The 26,836-nt window shown below is 42.3% G+C and overlaps 2 protein-coding genes and 2 pseudogenes across 2 annotated transcripts; 2 read left to right on the top strand and 2 right to left on the bottom strand.

Moving 5' to 3' along the window:
• Positions 1 to 4,685: 4,685 nt before the first annotated feature.
• Positions 4,686 to 6,158, top strand: LOC114165324. The gene has a single exon (XM_028049971.1). The coding sequence runs from the start codon at positions 4,686 to 4,688 to the stop codon at positions 6,156 to 6,158; it is 1,473 nt and encodes a 490-aa protein (XP_027905772.1).
• Positions 6,159 to 6,203: 45 nt separating this feature from the next.
• LOC114165323 lies at positions 6,204 to 8,282 on the top strand. Its single transcript, XM_028049970.1, has one exon. It carries the CDS (start codon positions 6,204 to 6,206, stop codon positions 8,280 to 8,282), a length of 2,079 nt encoding a protein of 692 aa, XP_027905771.1.
• A 235-nt stretch (positions 8,283 to 8,517) lies between these two features.
• Positions 8,518 to 14,760, bottom strand: LOC114165321 (annotated as a pseudogene).
• Positions 14,761 to 23,559: 8,799 nt separating this feature from the next.
• Positions 23,560 to 26,498, bottom strand: LOC114165507 (annotated as a pseudogene).
• Positions 26,499 to 26,836: the final 338 nt, after the last annotated feature.

Here is a 26,836-nt window from a genome sequence, read left to right as displayed (position 1 = left end):
AAACCTGCAGGCACACCAAACAAAACAGTCCAATACTCCAAATCCATTCTTCTTCCTACACCATCATCTTCATTGCACACCTGCATAAAATCAAAATAAAAAAAGAGAGTCGAAACCCCAATGCCAGTGCCAAATATTCCCGCTTCATCTTCCCCAATCAGTCATATCCAATCAAACCAAAACAGAGAAACAGAGAAGAGTGGGTATCGTCGGCGGCGACGCCGCCGGCGGGTTGGAGCATTGAGCAGGAGAACGTGGCAGCCGCCGGCATCTTGGTCCGTCTCTCTGCGAGCGGCAATGGCGTCGTGGCGGCATTCGAAGGCGCGACGGTCGGAGCTGACGAACACGAGGCTGGAGTGGCATGGTGTGCGACGGCGGAGCTCCGGGATCCGGCCCATCTCGCGCGCGTTGGAGAAGAAAGGAAGAAGTGAGGTCGAGACGATGACGAGCGCCGGAAGCTCCGTCGACGGTGGCCGCTGTCGTCGTCGGCATTCGAGGGCGGCCGGACGCGCGTCCCAGGGCCGGAGTCGTGGTGGTGTCAAGGAGAAGCGGCTGCCATGTGAGGGGAGAGAACCCTTTTGTTAGGGTTTTCTAGAAAAAAAGAAAAAAAAAGGGGGCTGCATGCTTTGAGTTACCATACGCACCCCCTCTTTTACCGCAACCACACCCTCCTCTTTTCTTTTCTTCTTGCACCCCCATTTTTTGCGACCCTGCACTCCCGCATTGTTTTTTTGCTTGTTGGGCTTCGCTGCATTATTCACTTTCTCGCGCACCTCCACAATTACTAATCCCACACCCCTGCATACACTTTTACTCTTATTTTGGGCTTGTTTTATATTTTACTCGCCGCACCACCACCCTTAATAAACCCTTAATTACTCATACACTCTCATAATTTGCTTTCCACTTTCATCCTTCCTAATTAAATTGTTTCTTTTTATTATTTTATTTTGTTTTACTTTTTTTATTTTGTTTATTATTATTATCATTTTTTTTTCTCCCTTTTTTTTATATATTTGAAAATTATGAAAAATTGCAAAAATAGAAAAAATAAAAAAAATAATAAAACGAAAATAAAATATAAAAATGTTCTCTTTCACTTCAATGTGTCTGTCCGGTCGCTCGCACCGCGTGACAATTATTTTCTAAAAATACTAAAAATGTTTTCTTTTCCTTTTAGTGTTTGTCCGACCGCTCGCGTCGTGTGACACATATCTTTAACTAATTCAAAAATACCAAAAAAAATACAAAATTTCAAAATATAAATACATAAACATTTTCAAACAAATATCTAGAAAGAACTACGTAATCCTGATTTCTCATTTTTAATGAGAATACGTAGGACCAAGGTCAATCCTTGTCGGGCCCAAGAAAATAAAAAATATTTTTGTTTCTTTTTAGCATTTTTTTGCCTTATTATTTTCGGGGAATATTAATATTTTGAAAACCACATCAACTTTGCGTTTTTAATTAAAGGTACCGCCCTTGGGCGGGCGCTGTAGGGTGTTAACACCTTCCCTACGCGTAACCGACTCCCGGATCCAAAATCTGGTTTTTCGCAGACTTGTCTTATTCTTTATGGTTTTCCATAGTTTTCCAGAATAACTGTGGTGGCGACTCCCAAATCTCTTTTTCAAACTCATGTTTTCTTTTTGGTTCGTCGTCCGATCGTGATTTCGGTTGCGACAGCTGGCGACTCTGCTGGGGACACAGAAAGAGTCAAGCCATTTAATTAGAAATGCAAACTTGATGTGATTTTTCCTAATGTTTTCTTTCCCTTTTTCTTTTATTTGTGTATTATTGTCTTTATATGTGGTTGTATATGTTTGCTTCTTGGATTAGTTGTATGTGAATTACTTTGTTTATTTTGATATATTTTGGAATTGCTCTATAGCTGCCTGGGAAGTTTTCTGGCTGTTTTGCAGGTGGGGATTTGGGTATGCATCATTCTCCCTTCACACACACACATTGCGCATTACATGAGTGGGGCCCTATACCCGGGTCTGTTTAACTTGGAATTAGAGGGGATTGTGTAGCAGTGCCACAGTGGATGAACTTCCCAAGTGGTCATTGTGAGAACCCCAGCTAGAGTTTGTTTGCTTCATTGGTACTCCCACATCTTGTTGTCTACCAACTGTTGTGGGAAATGCCGGAAAGTGGGCCATAGCTCTAGTGACCTTGATCTTTAAGTATTAAGAAACGATCCTGGTGAGCGCATGTATTTTAGCTTAGAACCATTAGGCGCCGAACCTCTGTTAAGGCACAAAGGGAGGCATGTGCATTACCTTAATTCTCATCTCGCCTTTCTCATTTTATTCTGATTCGCGATAAAGTCATGCATTTGTACATTCTTTTATGGCATCATTGCACATGCATTTTGATTATTTGTTCATGCATAACATGTACCCTGTTATAACATGTCATGACATTTTTGTGATTCTAGGTCAGAAACTTTAAGGTCGTGATTGAATTTGTGAGAAACAAGAGAAATTAACATGGAATTTCGAGTCGGGGGAAATTTAGGGTCAGATGCGTTGAAGAAGAAGCTACCTATTAGAGTTATAGACAGTAATTTGAGTGGTCTGAGGGAAATAGTGCAACAAATGAAGACTATACAGAAGAATGCTTTCAAGAAGCGGCATGGGAACTTATTGAGGTTGCTGAATGCGGAAGTCCAAGCATCGGCAGTCACTGCTCTGGCTCAATATTACGATCCGCCACTCAGATGTTTCACCTTCCAGGATTTTCAATTGGTACCAACAATAGAAGAGTTCGAACAAATTTTGGGCTTGTCAATGGAAGATAAAGTCCCTTACAGACATTCAGAGCAGCATGCATCTATCTCTACGTTGGCTGGAATCTTGAAGGTACACCCTGCCGAGCTAGAAGGTAAGATGGCCTCCAAGGGCAACTCGAAGGGGATGCCTCAAGGATATTTGGAAGGGCATCTGCGTCTTGTGGCAGAAAAAGAAATGGGGGAGACGTTCATGGATGTGTTGGCTCTCACACTTTATGGAGTCATACTCTTCCCTAACATGGAAAATTTTGTTGATCAAACCGCCCTCGATATGTTTGTTGCCTATAAGATTCATTCAGAAAGTCCAGTCACCGCGGTTCTAGCTGATGTGTATGGGAGTTTGAACCTATGCCACACACTCAAGAGGAAGAAGATGCTATGTTGTGTACCTATGTTGTATGTGTGGTTTATATCTCGAATCCGTCTAGGTACATTGAATGCCAAATGTCTTATTGGAGAGTTACCACCTAGCGGCATTGAAATTCGGGGGGCGAAGGAACGGGCCCAGTTTTGTGCAAGTTTGAATGGGGGAAGAATTAGATGGTGTGTCCCGGGATTGTCGAAGTCACGTGTCATTTCTTGTGGGGCTTTCCCTAACGTCCCCCTAATAGGCACTAGAAGTTGCGTGAATTATAACCCTGTCTTGGCTCAGCGACAATTTGGGTGTCCGATCAAGAGCTCCCCAACTCCGGAATCTTTGGTTGCTGTTTGGAATTATTATGAAGAAGGAATTGCCCTTGATCTAATTCGCCGAATCAGGAGTGCTTGGGGTGAGGTCCTGCGTGTAGAAAAAGACCCAAGGCCATGGGTGATCGACGAGAAGATGTCCTACCGACGATGGATTCTGGAAAGGGTTAACATGGTCAAGTTACCTTTCAAATCAGACTCTCCTGCTCCTGAGCGGTTGGAACCTGCCGAGTCTGAGGAAATGAAGAGGTTGAAAGAGGAAATGGAGAAGATGAAACTCAAAAATGCTAAATTAATTAATGAGCTTCAAAGTCTCCGACACGAGTATGTGGATATGAGGCGTGATAAGGAAGAAATGACAAAAGCGTATGAAAGAATTCTTAGGAAACAACGAGAAGAACGAGATCATGCTTTCAGAGTTAAACAGGATTTGGCTGCAGCCAATACCGCATTAAAATCAAGGGACCGAGAAAGAGATGCAGCAGCAACATTTAAGCGCCAAAGAGATCAGATGTGCGAAGAATTTAAGAGGGAGAAGACTGAAGCACTAAAGCGGTTGCACAACGCTCAAGTTAGGATTAGTGAGGTCGAACGACAGATGAGGGAGATGGTGTCAACTTATGAGGTGAAGATGGATGAAGAACGCTGGCACAGAGCTGAATTGGAAAAGGAACACCAAGAGGTGATAAGTCGAATGAATGAATACTCAGTCGAGCAGGAAATGACCATGGAACATTGGAGGAGATGTTTCTCACAGTTGGCTTCCCTTGCAAATGGAGCAATCGAAGGTATTCCACGATTATTGGCGGAAGCAGAGGCTGCACTACCGATATTCAATCCGCCTAGGGAAATCGAGGCGTTCTTTAGTCATTGTAAGGAATTGATAAGGGAGATGAAGAACATGATAGCCAGGGCTAGAGAGTAGTTTTCCTTTCTTTTCTCGTGTAATGAATGTAAAAGACGTGTGGATGGTCGGTTTGTTTTGACAATATGTGATGGACTAAGTTTCATGTTAATTTCTATGATATGTTTACCTCAAGGTTCTCACGGCTTTAAAATTTCTGGCTAAGATAAATGTTTGCATTCATTTTCATTTCTTTTTTCATTTTTCATTTCATTTAATAAAAATAATAGAGCAAAAGCAAATACAACGGCAAAATTTCCACGACACCCTTACCACACACGAGCTAATCAGAGGATCATGGAAGATTGGGAGGAAGCTCATGAAGCTGTGAAGGCCGACATTAATCAGTTGAAAGATCAAGTGAGCCAGATCCTAGAGGCCTTAAAGTCGCTGAAGGCTTCGGGAGAAGCTTCCTCTGCAAGGATTGAGGAAAACGTTCACCCTCAAGTTCCACGATATGAAGTCCAGAACGCCCAGGGTATGTCAATCCCATTCCCAATGTACGGTCTACCTCCGGGATACACCCCACCCGTTGGGGAATGTTCGGAGACGGAGCAGACTCCCTTTTCTTTTCCTGTGACTAACAACACACTACCGATCAATACTCAAGGGTCGATATTAGCCTCGACGCCCATGACAGGGGCAGGAATGAAAGAGACAGTCACATTCGCAGAACCAAGGGTGACTGTGGCACCGAAGTCTCCAAACATAACGGTTGACGAAGATGCTTTGGCTAAGGTCATACCGCACGCTACAGCCCAGGTAGTGTCCACCGGTATTGATGAGGCTAAGAGTAAGCTCGAGATTCTTGAAGAGAGGGTTCGAGCCATTGAAGGTGGTGGAAGCTATGGGTTTGGTGATGTTGCGAGATTAAGCTTGGTTCCCGGTGTGATGATACCTCATAAGTTCAAGGTCCCAGAATTTGAAAAGTATCAGGGTACCACGTGCCCCAAGAGCCATCTGACAATGTATGGTAGAAAGATGGCTGCATATGCCTATGATGACAAGTTGTTGATACATTGTTTCCAAGATAGTTTGGCTGGTGTTGCGCTGAATTGGTATACACACTTGGAGCCATCTCGAATTCATTCCTGGATGGATTTGGCGGACGCCTTTGTGAAGCAGTATAAGTACAACACGGATAGCGCGCCAGATAGATTGCAATTGCAAAATATGGCCAAGAAGGATATTGAGTCCTTCAAGGAATATGCGCAACGGTGGAGAGAGTTGGCTGCTCAGGTTGAGCCACCACTACTTGATAAGGAGATGGTGGCGACGTTTGTAAACACACTACAATCACCATTTTATGAGCACGTGTTGGGGAATGTGTCTTCCAATTTCGCTGATATCATTATTATTGGTGAAAGGATAGAAGTCGGGTTAAAAAGTGGAAAAATTGCATATGGCCCGTTCGCGGCTGCAACTTCTAAGAAACCCGGTTTCCATCCAGGAAAGAAGAAAGAAGTGGAAGCACACACAGCCTCAGTGATGCCAATGTGGGAAAGTCGGGCTCCTACTCATAATTATCGACCTCACATGAATCAACCTCCTTATGTGGCCAATGCAGTGTCTGTTCATCAAACACAACCTCAGCAACAAGGGTTTTATCAAGGGTCGAATCTTTATCAACCGCAGCATCCCCCAAATAATGCTTGGAAAACTGAACCTAACTCAAATTTCAGCCGAAATGCGGGTCAAAACGCCAATCTGAGGAGAAATCAAGAGCGGAACTTTGTTCAGTTCACCCCCATTCCGATGACGTATACGTAATTGTTACCTTATCTTCTCCAAAAACGCTTGGTGGCAATTTGTCCGATGAAACCTATGCAACCTCCGTTCCCAAAGAATTATGATCCAAATGCTAAATGTGATTATCATGGAGGAGGAGTTGGACACTCTACTGAGAAGTGTGTAGCCCTTAAACACAAAGTGGAAGCTTTAATCAACTCAGGATGGGTAAAGTTTCACGAAGACAAACCTAATGTCGAAGCGAATCCTCTTTCTGGGCATGGGAATCCTTCGACAAATGCCATTGAGGGTAGGGAACACAAGCTAGTAAAGAATGTGAGTGAAATTCGGAGCTCCAAGCGATTTATTTTTGAGACATTGCTGAAATTGGGCCTGTTAAAAGGGGAATATAACTTGGGTGAGAAATGTGAATTTCATCCAGATGCTAAACATTTTGCCGATAAGTGCACCAAGTTCGAGATTGTTTTACAAGATCTGCTTGACAAAAACTTTGTGCAAGTATATCGCGAGGGTATGGAGGAGGAATTATTTGCACAGGATGGCGGGAAACTAGATGTGACTTTGCCAGAGCCATTGGTGATTCATTTCACCAGATCCCCCTCCACACCAACAATTCAAGAAAGGCAACCTATTACTATCCAGGCACCCTCCTCTTTTCCTTACAAGAGTGAGAAAGCTGTCCCGTGGAAATATGGCGCACGTGTGTCGGGTGGGGAACAACGAACGGAAGGTCAACCTACCAATGGTGAGCCGGTGGTTGAAAACATATCGGGCATCGGTGGAATGACTAGGAGTGGTCGCATATTCACGCCTCCGATCTTGATGAAAAATGGAGCGGGGAGTAGTGAATCGATGATGACCAAGAATGCTAAAGAATCCTTGAAGGGGAAGATGATACAAACCGATGAAGGACTGAGAAAAGATGACAAGAAAGAAATATCTAATGAAGAGGCTGGTGAGTTTTTGAAGTTCATACAACAGAGCGAGTATAAAGTGGTTGAACAACTGAATCGCATGCCTGCTCGGATCTCTCTTTTGGATTTACTCATGCATTCAACCTCACACAGAGAGCTACTAATGAAGATACTCAGTGGGGCGCATGTGGAGAAGAATATCTCTCTGGACAGTTTTGAGGGAATTGTTAGCAACATCACCGCTAACAATTACCTCACTTTCACTGACGAGGAGATACCTGTTGAAGGGAGAGGACACAACAAGGCCCTCCATGTCTCTGTGAAATGCTTGGATCATGTCATAGCGCGAGTATTAATCGACAATGGTTCTTCCTTGAACGTAATGCCAAAAGAAACACTGGGAAAGCTTCCGTGTGAGGGTATCCACATGAAACCAAGCGCGATGATCGTGAGGGCTTTTGATGGGAGTAAGAGAGAAGTGATGGGAGAGGTAGAACTGTCAATCCAAATCGGGCCGTGTGTCTTTCAAGTAACCTTTCAAGTGATGGATATCCTCCCAGCATACAGTTGCTTGTTGGGTCGCCCTTGGATTCACTCAGCAGGTGTGGTGCCTTCAACCTTGCACCAAAAGTTGAAATATGTCATGGGCGATAAACTAGTAATAGTTTCAGGAGAGGAAGATATTTTGGTAAGTGGACCTTCGTCTTCTCGCTATATTGAAGCAGCAGAAGAAGCCCTCGAGACAGCATTCCAGTCTTTGGAAATTGTGGGCAATGCTTATGTGGAGCCATATCCAATGAACCCACGCTTGTCTTGTGCCTCCCTTATGACTGCCAAGGTCATGCTGAAAGAGGGATATGAGTACGGAAAAAGGCTAGGCAAGGATAAGCAAGGATTGATATTTCCTCTGGAGATCACTAAGAAAAGAAACAGACACGGCCTGGGATACAAGCCTACTCGAGAAGACAAAAGAAGGTTAGTTGAAGAAAGGAGAGAGCGTGGTCTGGCCCGCATGCAAGGAAAGGAGCTGGGGTTAGGAAAGATCTGCATTTGTGACATCAAAGAGAGCTTTCGCAGTGCCGGGTGGATCAACACTAGCCCGATAGCAGCCGTCAACGATGAAGAGGAACTTGGAGGCTCGAATTTTGTGTGGCCGTGCGTTTCAGATGCACCACTCAACAATTGGGAGACTTTGGATCTACCTGTGATGTTTAATTTGGTTAAAATGTAATATTTTTAATTAATCCTACTGCTTTACCCGGAGCTCTAGGATTCATGACTTAACGGGTTGACACCTTTTTCTTTATGCTCAGCGTGATGGTCAATTTGTGTTTACTACCTTCGTTTTTTTTGTTTTTGCATTTTTCACTGTTGTTTGTTTTATTTATCGTTTTTATAAAATTGAGTGTTGACAGCTGCAAATTCAGTCATCATTTGGTTGTTCAGGTTGGTGGCGTTATCGGTGATTACTTGTTGGGCAATCCGTATCTGCAAATTAGCTCTCTTTTTATGAACTTAGTCACAACTTTTCTTGTCACATTGGCGTAAGAAGCCGCTTCCACCCATTTAGTGAAGTAATCAATTGCAACCAGTATGAAGCGATGTCCGTTCGAGGCGTTTGGCTCTATGGCTCCAATAACATCTATCCCCCACATTGAAAACGGCCATGGTGCAGACATTATGTTTAAAGTAGTGGGTGCCATATTGATATTATCTGCATACTTCTGACATTTCTCACACTTCCTCACGTGCATGCAACAGTCACTCTCCATGGTCAACCAAAAGTAACCAGCCCTCAAGATCTTCCTGGCCATTGAGTGCCCATTCATGTGTGTGCCGAAGGTACCTCCATGAACCTCCTCCAATATTGACCCGGCTTCTTTTGCATCCACGCATCGAAGAAGAACCATGTCATGATTTCTCTTGTACAACACATCCCCACTTAAAATGAAACTTGTAGCCAACCTTCTTAGTGTCCTTTTATCATTCTCAGATGCTCCTTCGGGGTATTCCCTGGTTTTTAAGTAGCGTTTGATATCAAAATACCAAGGCTTACCATCTGATTCTTCTTCAATGAAGTGGCAATATGCTGGCTCTTTGTGGCTCTTCATTTGGATCATTGGCAATACCCCATCTTGATTAACCTCGAACATTGATGACAAAGTGGCTAAGGCATCTGCCAACTGGTTATCTTCTCGCGGAATGTGTTGAAATTCAATGGAATCAAAATACTCCACCAACCCCATGATATAAGCTCTGTACGGAATCAACTTCGGATCCCTAGTCTCCCATTCCCCTTTTAATTGATGGATGACCAAAGCCGAATCTCCATACACATTCAAAATTTTCGCCTTCGATTCAATCGCGGCTTGGATGCCCATAGCGCAAGCTTCATATTCAGCAATATTGTTCGTGCAATTAAAACACAACCTTGCGGTCATTGGAATGTACTGATTCCTTGGAGATATCAGTATTGCCCCTATACCATGTCCCATGACGTTAGAAGCTCCATCGAATAATAACGTCCATGTCTCTCCATTTTGCTCTTCTTGATCACCTTCGAACAAGGCCATGATGTCTTCATCAGGGAATTCAGGCTGCATTGACTGGTAATCATTAATGGGTTGTTGAGCCAGATATTCAGCCAGAGCACTACCCTTGATAGATTTCTGTGTGACATATATAATGTCGTATTCTGACAATAGCATCTGCCACCGGGCTATCCTTCTAGTCAAAGCGGGTTTTTCAAAAATATACTTGATGGGGTCCGTCTTGGATATCAACCAGGTAGAGTGACTCAACATATATTGTCTCAGACGATGGGCGGCCCATGCCAACGCGCAACAAGTTCGCTCTAAAAACGAGTATCATCGTTCGCATTTCGTGAACTTCTTGCTCAGGTAGTATATGGCATGCTCTCTTCTTCCAGTTTCATCATGCTAACCTAACACAGCCCATTGATTCGTCCAATACGGTCAAATACAGAATCAGTGGTTTCCCAGGTTTAGGTGGGCGTAAGACTGGAGGATCTTGAAGATATTGTTTAATTTTGTCGAAAGCAGCCTGACAGTCTTCATTCCACTTGACAGCCTGATTTTTACGTAATAGCTTGAATATTGGTTCACAGGTGGAAGTCAACTGGGAGATGAACCTAGCAATGTAGTTCAGTCTGCCCAAGAAACCTCTCACCTCCTTCTCCGTATTAGGAGTAGGCATTTCGACTATCGCGCGCATCTTGTCAGGATCAACCTCAATCCCCTTTTGACTGACAATGAAACCCAGCAACTTTCCGGATTTCACACCGAATGTGCATTTAGCCGGGTTTAGTTTAAGCTTGAACTTCCTCAATCTCTCGAACAATTTCTTCAGGTTGAGGATGTGCTCTGCTTCTGACTCAGACTTGGCGATCATATCATCTACGTAGACCTCGATTTCTTTATGCATCATATCATGAAAAAGCGCCACCATGGCCCTTTGATAGGTTGCTCCGGCATTCTTGAGTCCGAAAGACATCACCTTATAGCAAAATGTCCCCCACAATGTGATAAATGTTGTCTTTTCCATATCTTCAGGTGCCATTTTGATCTGATTATATCCCGAGAAGCCATCCATAAATGAAAATAGTGAGAATCTAGCTGTATTATCCACTAATGTGTCGATGTGAGGCAATGGGAAATTGTCCTTTGGACTCGCACGGTTCAAATCTCGATAGTCAACGCACATCCGAACTTTGCCATCCTTCTTAGGTACTGGTACAATATTTGCCACCCATTGAGGGTATTTTGCCACAGCTAGAAATCCAGCGTCAAATTGCTTTTGCACTTCTTCTTTGATTTTTAATGACATTTCTGGTTTCATTCTCCTTAACTTTTGTTTAACTGGAGGACATTCCGACTTAAGTGGAAGCTTATGTTGCACTATATCAGTATCTAAACCAGGCATGTCATTGTACGACCAAGCAAACACATCCCTAAATTCCTTTAGTAAAGCACATAATTCTTGTTTCACTTCTCTCTTCATACTAGTGCCAATCTTCACTTCTTTCTTCTCATCCTCCTCTCCTAGGTTAAGTGTTTCAACATCCTCTTGATGGGGTTTTATTTCCTTAGATTCTTGTTCCACTAACCTCATTAGTTCAGGGAAGGGTTCCGGATCATCTTCATAATCATCTTCCATATTATCGACAGGGTGCTCAAAATTAGGGATATCGACATTGTTATTTTCAAAACATTCATTGTCATATCTGCATTATCCGAGTTTATAAAAACGATAAATAAAACAAACAACAGTGAAAAATGCAAAAACAAAAAAAACGAAGGTAGTAAACACAAATTGACCATCACGCTGAGCATAAAGAAAAAGGTGTCAACCCGTTAAGTCATGAATCCTAGAGCTCCGGGTAAAGCAGTAGGATTAATTAAAAATATTACATTTTAACCAAATTAAACATCACAGGTAGATCCAAAGTCTCCCAATTGTTGAGTGGTGCATCTGAAACGCACGGCCACACAAAATTCGAGCCTCCAAGTTCCTCTTCATCGTTGACGGCTGCTATCGGGCTAGTGTTGATCCACCCGGCACTGCGAAAGCTCTCTTTGATGTCACAAATGCAGATCTTTCCTAACCCCAGCTCCTTTCCTTGCATGCGGGCCAGACCACGCTCTCTCCTTTCTTCAACTAACCTTCTTTTGTCTTCTCGAGTAGGCTTGTATCCCAGGCCGTGTCTGTTTCTTTTCTTAGTGATCTCCAGAGGAAATATCAATCCTTGCTTATCCTTGCCTAGCCTTTTTCCGTACTCATATCCCTCTTTCAGCATGACCTTGGCAGTCATAAGGGAGGCACAAGACAAGCGTGGGTTCATTGGATATGGCTCCACATAAGCATTGCCCACAATTTCCAAAGACTGGAATGCTGTCTTGAGGGCTTCTTCTGCTGCTTCAATATAGCGAGAAGACGAAGGTCCACTTACCAAAATATCTTCCTCTCCTGAAACTATTACTAGTTTATCGCCCATGACATATTTCAACTTTTGGTGCAAGGTTGAAGGCACACCACCTGCTGAGTGAATCCAAGGGCGACCCAACAAGCAACTGTATGCTGGGAGGATATCCATCACTTGAAAGGTTACTTGAAAGACACACGGCCCGATTTGGATTGGCAGTTCTACCTCTCCCATCACTTCTCTCTTACTCCCATCAAAAGCCCTCACGATCATCGCGCTTGGTTTCATGTGGATACCCTCACACGGAAGCTTTCCCAGTGTTTCTTTTGGCATTACGTTCAAGGAAGAACCATTGTCGATTAATACTCGCGCTATGACATGATCCAAGCATTTCATAGAGACATGGAGGGCCTTGTTGTGTCCTCTCCCTTCAACAGGTATCTCCTCGTCAGTGAAAGTGAGGTAATTGTTAGCGGTGATGTTGCTAACAATTCCCTCAAAACTGTCCAGAGAGATATTCTTCTCCACATGCGCCCCACTGAGTATCTTCATTAGTAGCTCTCTGTGTGAGGTTGAATGCATGAGTAAATCCAAAAGAGAGATCCGAGCAGGCATGCGATTCAGTTGTTCAACCACTTTATACTCGCTCTGTTGTATGGACTTCAAAAACTCACCAGCCTCTTCATTAGATATTTCTTTCTTGTCATCTTTTCTCAGTCCTTCATCGGTTTGTATCATCTTCCCCTTCAAGGATTCTTTAGCATTCTTGGTCATCATCGATTCACTACTCCCCGCTCCATTTTTCATCAAGATCGGAGGCGTGAATATGCGACCACTCCTAGTCATTCCACCGATGCCCGATATGTTTTCAACCACCGGCTCACCATTGGTAGGTTGACCTTCCGTTCGTTGTTCCCCACCCGACACACGTGCGCCATATTTCCACGGGACAGCTTTCTCACTCTTGTAAGGAAAAGAGGAGGGTGCCTGGATAGTAATAGGTTGCCTTTCTTGAATTGTTGGTGTGGAGGGGGATCTGGTGAAATGAATCACCAATGGCTCTGGCAAAGTCACATCTAGTTTCCCGCCATCCTGTGCAAATAATTCCTCCTCCATACCCTCGCGATATACTTGCACAAAGTTTTTGTCAAGCAGATCTTGTAAAACAATCTCGAACTTGGTGCACTTATCGGCAAAATGTTTAGCATCTGGATGAAATTCACATTTCTCACCCAAGTTATATTCCCCTTTTAACAGGCCCAATTTCAGCAATGTCTCAAAAATAAATCGCTTGGAGCTCCGAATTTCACTCACATTCTTTACTAGCTTGTGTTCCCTACCCTCAATGGCATTTGTCGAAGGATTCCCATGCCCAGAAAGAGGATTCGCTTCGACATTAGGTTTGTCTTCGTGAAACTTTACCCATCCTGAGTTGATTAAAGCTTCCACTTTGTGTTTAAGGGCTACACACTTCTCAGTAGAGTGTCCAACTCCTCCTCCATGATAATCACATTTAGCATTTGGATCATAATTCTTTGGGAACGGAGGTTGCATAGCTTTCATCGGACAAATTGCCACCAAGCGTTTTTGGAGAAGATAAGGTAACAATTACGTATACGTCATCGGAATGGGGGTGAACTGAACAAAGTTCTGCTCTTGATTTCTCCTCAGATTGGCGTTTTGACCCGCATTTCGGCTGAAATTTGAGTTAGGTTCAGTTTTCCAAGCATTATTTGGGGGATGCTGCGGTTGATAAAGATTCGACCCTTGATAAAACCCTTGTTGCTGAGGTTGTGTTTGATGAACAGACACTGCATTGGCCACATAAGGAGGTTGATTCATGTGAGGTCGATAATTATGAGTAGGAGCCCGACTTTCCCACATTGGCATCACTGAGGCTGTGTGTGCTTCCACTTCTTTCTTCTTTCCTGGATGGAAACCGGGTTTCTTAGAAGTTGCAGCCGCGAACGGGCCATATGCAATTTTTCCACTTTTTAACCCGACTTCTATCCTTTCACCAATAATAATGATATCAGCGAAATTGGAAGACACATTCCCCAACACGTGCTCATAAAATGGTGATTGTAGTGTGTTTACAAACGTCGCCACCATCTCCTTATCAAGTAGTGGTGGCTCAACCTGAGCAGCCAACTCTCTCCACCGTTGCGCATATTCCTTGAAGGACTCAATATCCTTCTTGGCCATATTTTGCAATTGCAATCTATCTGGCGCGCTATCCGTGTTGTACTTATACTGCTTCACAAAGGCGTCCGCCAAATCCATCCAGGAATGAATTCGAGATGGCTCCAAGTGTGTATACCAATTCAGCGCAACACCAGCCAAACTATCTTGGAAACAATGTATCAACAACTTGTCATCATAGGCATATGCAGCCATCTTTCTACCATACATTGTCAGATGGCTCTTGGGGCACGTGGTACCCTGATACTTTTCAAATTCTGGGACCTTGAACTTATGAGGTATCATCACACCGGGAACCAAGCTTAATCTCGCAACATCACCAAACCCATAGCTTCCACCACCTTCAATGGCTCGAACCCTCTCTTCAAGAATCTCGAGCTTACTCTTAGCCTCATCAATACCGGTGGACACTACCTGGGCTGTAGCGTGCGGTATGACCTTAGCCAAAGCATCTTCGTCAACCGTTATGTTTGGAGACTTCGGTGCCACAGTCACCCTTGGTTCTGCGAATGTGACTGTCTCTTTCATTCCTGCCCCTGTCATGGGCGTCGAGGCTAATATCGGCCCTTGAGTATTGATCGGTAGTGTGTTGTTAGTCACAGGAAAAGAAAAGGGAGTCTGCTCCTTCTCTGAACATTCCCCAACGGGTGGGGTGTATCCCGGAGGTAGACCGTACATTGGGAATGGGATTGACATACCCTGGGCGTTCTGGACTTCATATCGTGGAACTTGAGGGTGAACGTTTTCCTCAATCCTTGCAGAGGAAGCTTCTCCCGAAGCCTTCAGCGACTTTAAGGCCTCTAGGATCTGGCTCACTTGATCTTTCAACTGATTAATGTCGGCCTTCACAGCTTCATGAGCTTCCTCCCAATCTTCCATGATCCTCTGATTAGCTCGTGTGCGGTAAGGGTGTCGTGGAAATTTTGCCGTTGTATTTGCTTTTGCTCTATTATTTTTATTAAATGAAATGAAAAATGAAAAAAGAAATGAAAATGAATGCAAACATTTATCTTAGCCAGAAATTTTAAAGCCGTGAGAACCTTGAGGTAAACATATCATAGAAATTAACATGAAACTTAGTCCATCACATATTGTCAAAACAAACCGACCATCCACACGTCTTTTACATTCATTACACGAGAAAAGAAAGGAAAACTACTCTCTAGCCCTGGCTATCATGTTCTTCATCTCCCTTATCAATTCCTTACAATGACTAAAGAACGCCTCGATTTCCCTAGGCGGATTGAATATCGGTAGTGCAGCCTCTGCTTCCGCCAATAATCGTGGAATACCTTCGATTGCTCCATTTGCAAGGGAAGCCAACTGTGAGAAACATCTCCTCCAATGTTCCATGGTCATTTCCTGCTCGACTGAGTATTCATTCATTCGACTTATCACCTCTTGGTGTTCCTTTTCCAATTCAGCTCTGTGCCAGTGTTCTTCATCCATCTTCACCTCATAAGTTGACACCATCTCCCTCATCTGTCGTTCGACCTCACTAATCCTAACTTGAGCGTTGTGCAACCGCTTTAGTGCTTCAGTCTTCTCCCTCTTAAATTCTTCGCACATCTGATCTCTTTGGCGCTTAAATGTTGCTGCTGCATCTCTTTCTCGGTCCCTTGATTTTAATGCGGTATTGGCTGCAGCCAAATCCTGTTTAACTCTGAAAGCATGATCTCGTTCTTCTCGTTGTTTCCTAAGAATTCTTTCATACGCTTTTGTCATTTCTTCCTTATCACGCCTCATATCCACATACTCGTGTCGGAGACTTTGAAGCTCATTAATTAATTTAGCATTTTTGAGTTTCATCTTCTCCATTTCCTCTTTCAACCTCTTCATTTCCTCAGACTCGGCAGGTTCCAACCGCTCAGGAGCAGGAGAGTCTGATTTGAAAGGTAACTTGACCATGTTAACCCTTTCCAGAATCCATCGTCGGTAGGACATCTTCTCGTCGATCACCCATGGCCTTGGGTCTTTTTCTACACGCAGGACCTCACCCCAAGCACTCCTGATTCGGCGAATTAGATCAAGGGCAATTCCTTCTTCATAATAATTCCAAACAGCAACCAAAGATTCCGGAGTTGGGGAGCTCTTGATCGGACACCCAAATTGTCGCTGAGCCAAGACAGGGTTATAATTCACGCAACTTCTAGTGCCTATTAGGGGGACGTTAGGGAAAGCCCCACAAGAAATGACACGTGACTTCGACAATCCCGGGACACACCATCTAATTCTTCCCCCATTCAAACTTGCACAAAACTGGGCCCATTCCTTCGCCCCCCGAATTTCAATGCCGCTAGGTGGTAACTCTCCAATAAGACATTTGGCATTCAATGTACCTAGACGGATTCGAGATATAAACCACACATACAACATAGGTACACAACATAGCATCTTCTTCCTCTTGAGTGTGTGGCATAGGTTCAAACTCCCATACACATCAGCTAGAACCGCGGTGACTGGACTTTCTGAATGAATCTTATAGGCAACAAACATATCGAGGGCGGTTTGATCAACAAAATTTTCCATGTTAGGGAAGAGTATGACTCCATAAAGTGTGAGAGCCAACACATCCATGAACGTCTCCCCCATTTCTTTTTCTGCCACAAGACGCAGATGCCCTTCCAAATATCCTTGAGGCATCCCCTTCGAGTTGCCCTTGGAGGCCATCTTACCTTCTAGCTCGGCAGGGTGTACCTTCAAGATTCCAGCCAACGTAGAGATAGATGCATGCTGCTCTGAATGTCTGTAAGGGACTTTATCTTCCATTGACAAGCCCAAAATTTGTTCGAACTCTTCTATTGTTGGTACCAATTGAAAATCCTGGAAGGTGAAACATCTGAGTGGCGGATCGTAATATTGAGCCAGAGCAGTGACTGCCGATGCTTGGACTTCCGCATTCAGCAACCTCAATAAGTTCCCATGCCGCTTCTTGAAAGCATTCTTCTGTATAGTCTTCATTTGTTGCACTATTTCCCTCAGACCACTCAAATTACTGTCTATAACTCTAATAGGTAGCTTCTTCTTCAACGCATCTGACCCTAAATTTCCCCCGACTCGAAATTCCATGTTAATTTCTCTTGTTTCTCACAAATTCAATCACGACCTTAAAGTTTCTGACCTAGAATCACAAAAATGTCATGACATGTTATAACAGGGTACATGTTATGCATGAACAAATAATCAAAATGCATGTGCAATGATGCCATAAAAGAATGTACAAATGCATGACTTTATCGCGAATCAGAATAAAATGAGAAAGGCGAGATGAGAATTAAGGTAATGCACATGCCTCCCTTTGTGCCTTAACAGAGGTTCGGCGCCTAATGGTTCTAAGCTAAAATACATGCGCTCACCAGGATCGTTTCTTAATACTTAAAGATCAAGGTCACTAGAGCTATGGCCCACTTTCCGGCATTTCCCACAACAGTTGGTAGACAACAAGATGTGGGAGTACCAATGAAGCAAACAAACTCTAGCTGGGGTTCTCACAATGACCACTTGGGAAGTTCATCCACTGTGGCACTGCTACACAATCCCCTCTAATTCCAAGTTAAACAGACCCGGGTATAGGGCCCCACTCATGTAATGCGCAATGTGTGTGTGTGAAGGGAGAATGATGCATACCCAAATCCCCACCTGCAAAACAGCCAGAAAACTTCCCAGGCAGCTATAGAGCAATTCCAAAATATATCAAAATAAACAAAGTAATTCACATACAACTAATCCAAGAAGCAAACATATACAACCACATATAAAGACAATAATACACAAATAAAAGAAAAAGGGAAAGAAAACATTAGGAAAAATCACATCAAGTTTGCATTTCTAATTAAATGGCTTGACTCTTTCTGTGTCCCCAGCAGAGTCGCCAGCTGTCGCAACCGAAATCGCGATCGGACGACGAACCAAAAAGAAAACATGAGTTTGAAAAAGAGATTTGGGAGTCGCCACCACAGTTATTCTGGAAAACTATGGAAAACCATAAAGAATAAGACAAGTCTGCGAAAAACCAGATTTTGGATCCGGGAGTCGGTTACGCGTAGGGAAGGTGTTAACACCCTACAGCGCCCGCCCAAGGGCGGTACCTTTAATTAAAAACGCAAAGTTGATGTGGTTTTCAAAATATTAATATTCCCCGAAAATAATAAGGCAAAAAAATGCTAAAAAGAAACAAAAATATTTTTTATTTTCTTGGGCCCGACAAGGATTGACCTTGGTCCTACGTATTCTCATTAAAAATGAGAAATCAGGATTACGTAGTTCTTTCTAGATATTTGTTTGAAAATGTTTATGTATTTATATTTTGAAATTTTGTATTTTTTTTGGTATTTTTGAATTAGTTAAAGATATGTGTCACACGACGCGAGCGGTCGGACAAACACTAAAAGGAAAAGAAAACATTTTTAGTATTTTTAGAAAATAATTGTCACGCGGTGCGAGCGACCGGACAGACACATTGAAGTGAAAGAGAACATTTTTATATTTTATTTTCGTTTTATTATTTTTTTTATTTTTTCTATTTTTGCAATTTTTCATAATTTTCAAATATATAAAAAAAGGGAGAAAAAAAATGATAATAATAATAAACAAAATAAAAAAAGTAAAACAAAATAAAATAATAAAAAAGAAACAATTTAATTAGGAAGGATGAAAGTGGAAAGCAAATTATGAGAGTGTATGAGTAATTAAGGGTTTATTAAGGGTGGTGGTGCGGCGAGTAAAATATAAAACAAGCCCAAAATAAGAGTAAAAGTGTATGCAGGGGTGTGGGATTAGTAATTGTGGAGGTGCGCGAGAAAGTGAATAATGCAGCGAAGCCCAACAAGCAAAAAAACAATGCGGGAGTGCAGGGTCGCAAAAAATGGGGGTGCAAGAAGAAAAGAAAAGAGGAGGGTGTGGTTGCGGTAAAAGAGGGGGTGCGTATGGTAACTCAAAGCATGCAGCCCCCTTTTTTTTTCTTTTTTTCTAGAAAACCCTAACAAAAGGGTTCTCTCCCCTCACATGGCAGCCGCTTCTCCTTGACACCACCACGACTCCGGCCCTGGGACGCGCGTCCGGCCGCCCTCGAATGCCGACGACGACAGCGGCCACCGTCGACGGAGCTTCCGGCGCTCGTCATCGTCTCGACCTCACTTCTTCCTTTCTTCTCCAACGCGCGCGAGATGGGCCGGATCCCGGAGCTCCGCCGTCGCACACCATGCCACTCCAGCCTCGTGTTCGTCAGCTCCGACCGTCGCGCCTTCGAATGCCGCCACGACGCCATTGCCGCTCGCAGAGAGACGGACCAAGATGCCGGCGGCTGCCACGTTCTCCTGCTCAATGCTCCAACCCGCCGGCGGCGTCGCCGCCGACGATACCCACTCTTCTCTGTTTCTCTGTTTTGGTTTGATTGGATATGACTGATTGGGGAAGATGAAGCGGGAATATTTGGCACTGGCATTGGGGTTTCGACTCTCTTTTTTTATTTTGATTTTATGCAGGTGTGCAATGAAGATGATGGTGTAGGAAGAAGAATGGATTTGGAGTATTGGACTGTTTTGTTTGGTGTGCCTGCAGGTTTGAATGAATTCGAGGCTAGTGTGGGCGTATGAATCTGATGGTGATGGAAAAAATGAAAAAAATGAGAAAGAAAAGTTTGGTGTTGGATGAATGGAGGGAAACCGTGGATGTGGGGTTCGGTTGGGAAGTGAATGTGGAAGCTTAGAAGGTGATAGAATGGTGAAGGTGTCGGACTCTGATTTTCTTTGCTTTTTTTTAGATGGCATAAACACAGTGTAAATGGAGACCAAAACATCACAAAGCAGGCGTATGAATCAATCAAGCAAAAGAGCGCAACAGGAGGGCACAACAGAACATCACATTCGGGCGTTTAACCATGCACACAAGTCACATACATTTGCAGTTTATTTCACGGCAACGATACTTACCTCTTGATGCTCCTTCACTCGTGTTTGCTCCTTTTTCTTTTCACTGTGATTTTCGTTTTGTTCTCCCAAGCCTCTGCGAGCTCCCCTCACTCTCTTTTTTTCGTTGTCTTTTTTTTCAAGTTAGCCTCTGTGTGTTGCTCTTGCTGTTTCGTGGTCCTGTGTAAAACTCCTCTTTTTTTTTCAATTCCCTTTTTTTCTTGCTTATGTGTGGAGTTCCCTTTTAGCCATGGCTGCACTGCTATGTTCAGACTACCTCCCCTGGTTGCTGCCACAGTGACCACCAATACCCAACATTCCCTTTTTTTGTCCAAAAACCCCCCCAATACCAGATAACGTATGAATCTAGCCATATTTTGCATGGCAGAGTCAAGTCAAATGACTCTCATTATTATTTTTTTTATTTCATATATATTTTTTTATATTTTTTAAGAGCAGAAAAACAAAATGGTGTGAAAATAAAAATAAAATGGAAATTGAAATTAAAAAGATAAAAATAAAATAAGATAAAGTGAAGTAAAAAATAAAATAAAATAACATAAAATAAAATAAAACAAGATAAAATAAATAAAATAGATAAATAAAAAGCAAGACAAAATTAAAATTAAAATTAAAAATAAAAACAAATAAATAAATAAAATAAAAGGAGTATATATGTACATTCAAATTAATGTTGATTTTTGTAATGTTTTTTTTTATTTTCTTTTTTTTTTTTAAAAAATAAAAATAAAAATTTTTTAGTTAATCATTTTTATTAATCGGACAAAATTGAGTGTTGACAGCTGTCCCTCTTTACTTAAATTTTATTAGATAATATAAAAATTGGAATTTTCATATTATCATAATGAAAAATAAGTAAAGATAAAAACACTAATTTTGTCTGAATTCCAAAGATAAGAGGATGAATAAAACTAATTCAGAGGGATGAGATGACCAATTATAAGAAGAGGGTCAGGATCTGGAAAGTGAAAGAAAAAGGATTCACCAGGTCTTATCCAGGGTGGGAGAAAGAAATCACTGACCATTCTATCAGATAGGGTCGTTATGCCAACAAACTTTGAAAAAAACTTTTTGTTTTTCTCATCTTTTTTTTTTTTAAAGTGTGGATTCAACCATTCCTAGGGAGAGGGTTTCTTTGTAAAAAAACGCTAACCATTGCCTTGTAGAGGGTCTCGATGCAACCAAAAAATCAGTGACCATTGCTTTGCAGAGGGTCTCGATGTAACCATACGGAGATTAGCGACCATTCCATTGAAGATGGTCTATATCTGAAAGGATTCAATGACCATTACTGAGTAGAGGGTCTCGATCCGTCGAATGATGTGGCCAATCCTAAGGAAAAGGCATAGGAATCGATGACTATTCTCACGAAGAGGGTCATAACTTGGACCCAACCATTCCCAAGGAGAGGGTCGTTGTCTGAAAGGAGAACACAAGACTTGACCATTCATAAGGAAAGGGTCGTGATGAAAGGAGGATTTGGACTTGACCAATCCCAAGGAGAGGGTCGCGATGAAAGGATAACCTGAAGATGATTTTCATGTGTCGGCAAACATTACGTGAATGCCTATCATCGGTGAAGCTTGTGCAACACATTTGTCCTGACTAAACGTTTGAATCCATTTTTGAATGATGATGTAACATGATGAATGCATGAACGCATGGATGCATGGATAAAATTCATGTGAAGTTTTTGTTTTTGTTTTTGTTTTTTTTTTTTGTTTTTTTTTTAAATACAAAGATGCTCTTGTTTTGGAATTAGTTGTCAGCGTTGTCGTCAAATCCAAGGCATGTTCAAGTCACGTTCGTGATATTACGTTCAAGCAAAAATAGTGGGGAGTGGTGAAAGATCCTGGTGCACATTGCAAAACTATGAGTTTAATATCTTCTCTCCTCTTTTTTTTTTTTTTTTTTTTAGCGTCATGCAAAACATACTAGCTTGAACTCATGAATGAAAGAGGGATAGGAACCAGTTTTGTAAGAGGCTGAACAATTGTTCAAGGGCAACATTACCGGTGGTCAGGTTAATACTTAAGAAGAAACATGCAAGGTTTAAAAACTGCCCCCAGTTTTGTTGTGTTGGACAAGAACGTAGTTTGATGAGACGGAAAGGATTGCCCCAATTTGCATCTTTTGCTTAACTCAGGCTAATGGGAAATTTTTTTCCATTTTCTATCTTTATTATTTTTTTACTCACTCTCTCCCTTTTTTTTTTCTTTTTTTCTTTTTTGCCGATTTGTGTCGTCAACCGCTTACTTTTGTCCACGAATTAAGCTCATGAGAAGATCAAGACAAACATTCTTCAATCGATGTGGACTTTTCTTGGCTTGTAGCGTGGCTAGGGGTTAAGAGGTTTATGAAAGAAATGGTCAATAAGGCCCAAGTATGAGTTTGCAGGTATTAAATTTGGAACAAGAATCATTTGCATGACACCCGGTAAGCCTTTCACTTGGGATTTCGGGGTGTTCTATCATCTTTATTTTCACTTTTCTTTTCCTTTTTCACATCCTTCATGTCCTTTGCATTGTTATCACTTTGTGATTTTTTGACATGCATTTCTAGATTTCTTTTTCATTGATCTGTTTGAACACCTCTTATGTGTTTCGAGTAACTTGACATGCTGATGATTCTTGTCCAGGGATACTAAAAGAAGTTTTTATTTTGGCTCAAAGGGGGTACAAATGGATATATATATGATTTTTTCCTTTAAATTTTGGTAGGGGAAAGAGGCCACACGTCATTTCAAAGTTTGTCCGCCTTATTTTCACATGAGCTTAGCTCTAAGCCAAAATTCGGCAGCATTTAACCCATTCCGCTCTCATTTCTTTTCCTTCATATATTCTTTCCTTTTCCCATATCGCCTTTGTAGGTTTTTCATTCTAACGAACAATCCTCTTTTGTTCTTCCCAACTTGTGGCCTTGGCCTATTGTTAGACAAGGTCAACTAAACAAAAACCTGCCACAGTACACTCTTCTTTATTTCCTAGGGTAATCCTTTATTTCAGAGGGAAGTGAACGAATTGGGAGTTCAAGCAATATGAATGCAGATGCTTCAACAAGATATGAACACAAGTTATGCTTAAAGCGACAAACCATGGAAAAACCTTCCCTTCTCCCCACTTTTTGTATTTTCATTCCCTTTTTCTCCTTATTCTTGGAAAATGCCATACACTTGACAACTTTATTAACAACGAATTCCAAAATTGATTTCCTTTTTTTTATATTTTTTACTTCCACGACACCCTTTAGAAGCGAGCCTGCTCTTAGAGATCATACCTGTGATGCCCCATTTATGGCTTTATTCGTCTTTTATCCTTTTTTTTTTCTTTTTTAGATTATCTGTTACTTATTGTCTTTACGAGCTCAACATGACATCAATTGTTTCAAATTTATGGAGAAAACCAAATTGTATTTATTGAACGAAAGACAAAGCAGAGTACAACAAAATTTGGATACAATGTCGGTATCCCCTAGTAGCGTATCCTATCAAGGAATCATCATGCGTAAAATTTTTTGACCGCGTCAGAATTGATCGGTAACGGTAATTCCTCCCCATCCATCCTTGTGAGAATTAGTGCCCCACCAGAAAATGCTTTCTTCACCACATACGGGCCCTCATAATTTGGAGTCCACTTGCCCCTGTGATCCTTCTGTATAGGCAAGATCTTTTTCAAGACTAGCTCGCCTTCGTGAAACTCTCTAGGGCGCACCCTCTTGTCAAACGCTTTTTTCATCCTTCTTTGGTACAACTGTCCGTGACACACTGACGTTGGCCTCTTCTCCTCAATGAGGTTGAGCTGGTCAAACCGAGCTTGAATCCATTCGGCCTCTTCTAATTGGATCTCCATTAACACTCGTAGGGATGGAATTTCTACTTTGAAAGGTAGCACTGCCTCCATCCCGTATACCAGAGAGAAAGGCGTTTCCCCAGTCGATGTACGTACTGAAGTGCGATACCCATGTAAAGCGAAAGGAAGCATCTCGTGCCAATCTTTATACGTAACCACCATTTTCTGTACAATTTTCTTGATGTTCTTATTAGCAGCCTCGACTGCCCCATTCATCTTTGGACGATAAGGAGAAGAATTATGATGTTGGATTTTAAATTCTTCGCACAATTCAGTCATCATTTGGTTGTTCAGGTTGGTGGCGTTATCGGTGATTATCTTGTTGGGCAATCCGTATCTGCAAATTAGCTTTCTTTTATGAACTTAGTCACAACTTTTCTTGTCACATTGGCGTAAGAAGCCGCTTCCACCCATTTAGTGAAGTAATCAATTGCAACCAGTATGAAGCGATGTCCGTTCGAGGCGTTTGGCTCTATGGCTCCAATAACATCTATCCCCCACATTGAAAACGGCCATGGTGCAGACATTACGTTTAAAGTAGTGGGCGCCATATTGATATTATCTGCATACTTCTGACATTTCTCACACTTCCTCACGTGCATGCAACAGTCACTCTCCATGGTTAACCAAAAGTAACCAGCCCTCAAGATCTTCCTGGCCATTGAGTGCCCATTCATGTGTGTGCCGAAGGTACCTCCATGAACCTCCTCCAATATTGATCCGGCTTCTTTTGCATCCACGCATCGAAGGAGAACCATGTCATGATTTCTCTTATACAACACATCCCCACTTAAAATGAAACTTGTAGCCAACCTTCTTAGTGTCCTTTTATCATTCTCAGATGCTCCTTCGGGGTATTCCCTGGTTTTTAAGTAGCGTTTGATATCAAAATACCAAGGCTTACCATCTGATTCTTCTTCAATGAAGTGGCAATATGCTGGCTCTTCGTGGCTCTTCATTTGGATCATTGGCAATACCCCATCTTGATTAACCTCGAACATTGATGACAAAGTGGCTAAGGCATCTGCCAACTGGTTATCTTCTCGCGGAATGTGTTGAAATTCAATGGAATCAAAATACTCCACCAACCCCATGATATAAGCTCTGTACGGAATCAACTTCGGATCCCTAGTCTCCCATTCCCCTTTTAATTGATGGATGACCAATGCCGAATCTCCATACACATTCAAAATTTTCGCCTTCGATTCAATCGCGGCTTGGATGCCCATAGCGCAAGCTTCATATTCAGCAATATTGTTCGTGCAATTAAAACACAACCTTGCGGTCATTGGAATGTATTGATTCCTTGGAGATATCAGTATTGCCCCTATACCATGTCCCATGACGTTAGAAGCTCCATCGAATAATAACGTCCATGGGTCTTCATCAGGGAATTCAGGCTGCATTGACTGGTAATCGTTAATGGGTTGTTGAGTCAGATATTCAGCCAGAGCACTACCCTTGATAGATTTCTGTGTGACATATATAATGTCGTATTCTGACAATAGCATCTGCCACCGGGCTATCCTTCCAGTCAAAGCGGGTTTTTCAAAAATATACTTGATGGGGTCCGTCTTGGATATCAACCAGGTAGAGTGACTCAACATATATTGTCTCAGACGATGGGCGGCCCATGCCAACACGCAACAAGTTCGCTCTAAAAACGAGTATCATCGTTCGCATTCCGTGAACTTCTTGCTCAGGTAGTATATGGCATGCTCTCTTCTTCCAGTTTCATCATGCTGACCTAACACACAGCCCATTGATTCGTCCAATACGGTCAAATACAGAATCAGTGGTTTCCCAGGTTTAGGTGGGCGTAAGACTGGAGGATCTTGAAGATATTGTTTAATTTTGTCAAAAGCAGCCTGACAGTCTTCATTCCACTTGACAGCCTGATTTTTACGTAATAGCTTGAATATTGGTTCACAGGTGGAAGTCAACTGGGAGATGAACCTAGCAATGTAGTTCAGTCTGCCCAAGAAACCTCTCACCTCCTTCTCCGTATTAGGAGTAGGCATTTCGACTATCGCGCGCATCTTGTCAGGATCAACCTCAATCCCCTTTTGACTGACAATGAAACCCAGCAACTTTCCGGATTTCACACCGAATGTGCATTTAGCCAGGTTTAGTTTAAGCTTGAACTTCCTCAATCTCTCGAACAATTTCTTCAGGTTGAGGATGTGCTCTGCTTCTGACTCAGACTTGGCGATCATATCATCTACGTAGACCTCGATTTCTTTATGCATCATATCATGAAAAAGCGCCACCATGGCCCTTTGATAGGTTGCTCCGGCATTCTTGAGTCCGAAAGACATCACCTTATAGCAAAATGTCCCCCACAATGTGATAAATGTTGTCTTTTCCATATCTTCAGGTGCCATTTTGATCTGATTATATCCCGAGAAGCCATCCATAAATGAAAACAGTGAGAATCTAGCTGTATTATCCACTAATGTGTCGATGTGAGGCAATGGGAAATTGTCCTTTGGACTCGCACGGTTCAAATCTCGATAGTCAACGCACATCCGAACTTTGCCATCCTTCTTAGGTACTAGTACAATATTTGCCACCCATTGAGGGTATTTTGCCACAGCTAGAAATCCAGCGTCAAATTGCTTTTGCACTTCTTCTTTGATTTTTAATGACATTTCTGGTTTCATTCTCCTTAACTTTTGTCTAACTGGAGGACATTCCGACTTAAGTGGAAGCTTATGTTACACTATATCAGTATCTAAACCAGGCATGTCATTGTACGACCAAGCAAACACATCCCTAAATTCCTTTAGTAAAGCACATAATTCTTGTTTCACTTCTCTCTTCATACTAGTGCCAATCTTCACTTCTTTCTTCTCATCCTCCTCTC

This window comes from Vigna unguiculata, chromosome 10, assembly GCF_004118075.2.
Source record: "Vigna unguiculata cultivar IT97K-499-35 chromosome 10, ASM411807v1, whole genome shotgun sequence".
In the NCBI taxonomy this organism is placed as follows: domain Eukaryota; kingdom Viridiplantae; phylum Streptophyta; class Magnoliopsida; order Fabales; family Fabaceae; genus Vigna; species Vigna unguiculata.
Note: the sequence above shows the minus strand (reverse complement) of the source record. Positions and strands in the feature narration are given on the sequence as shown.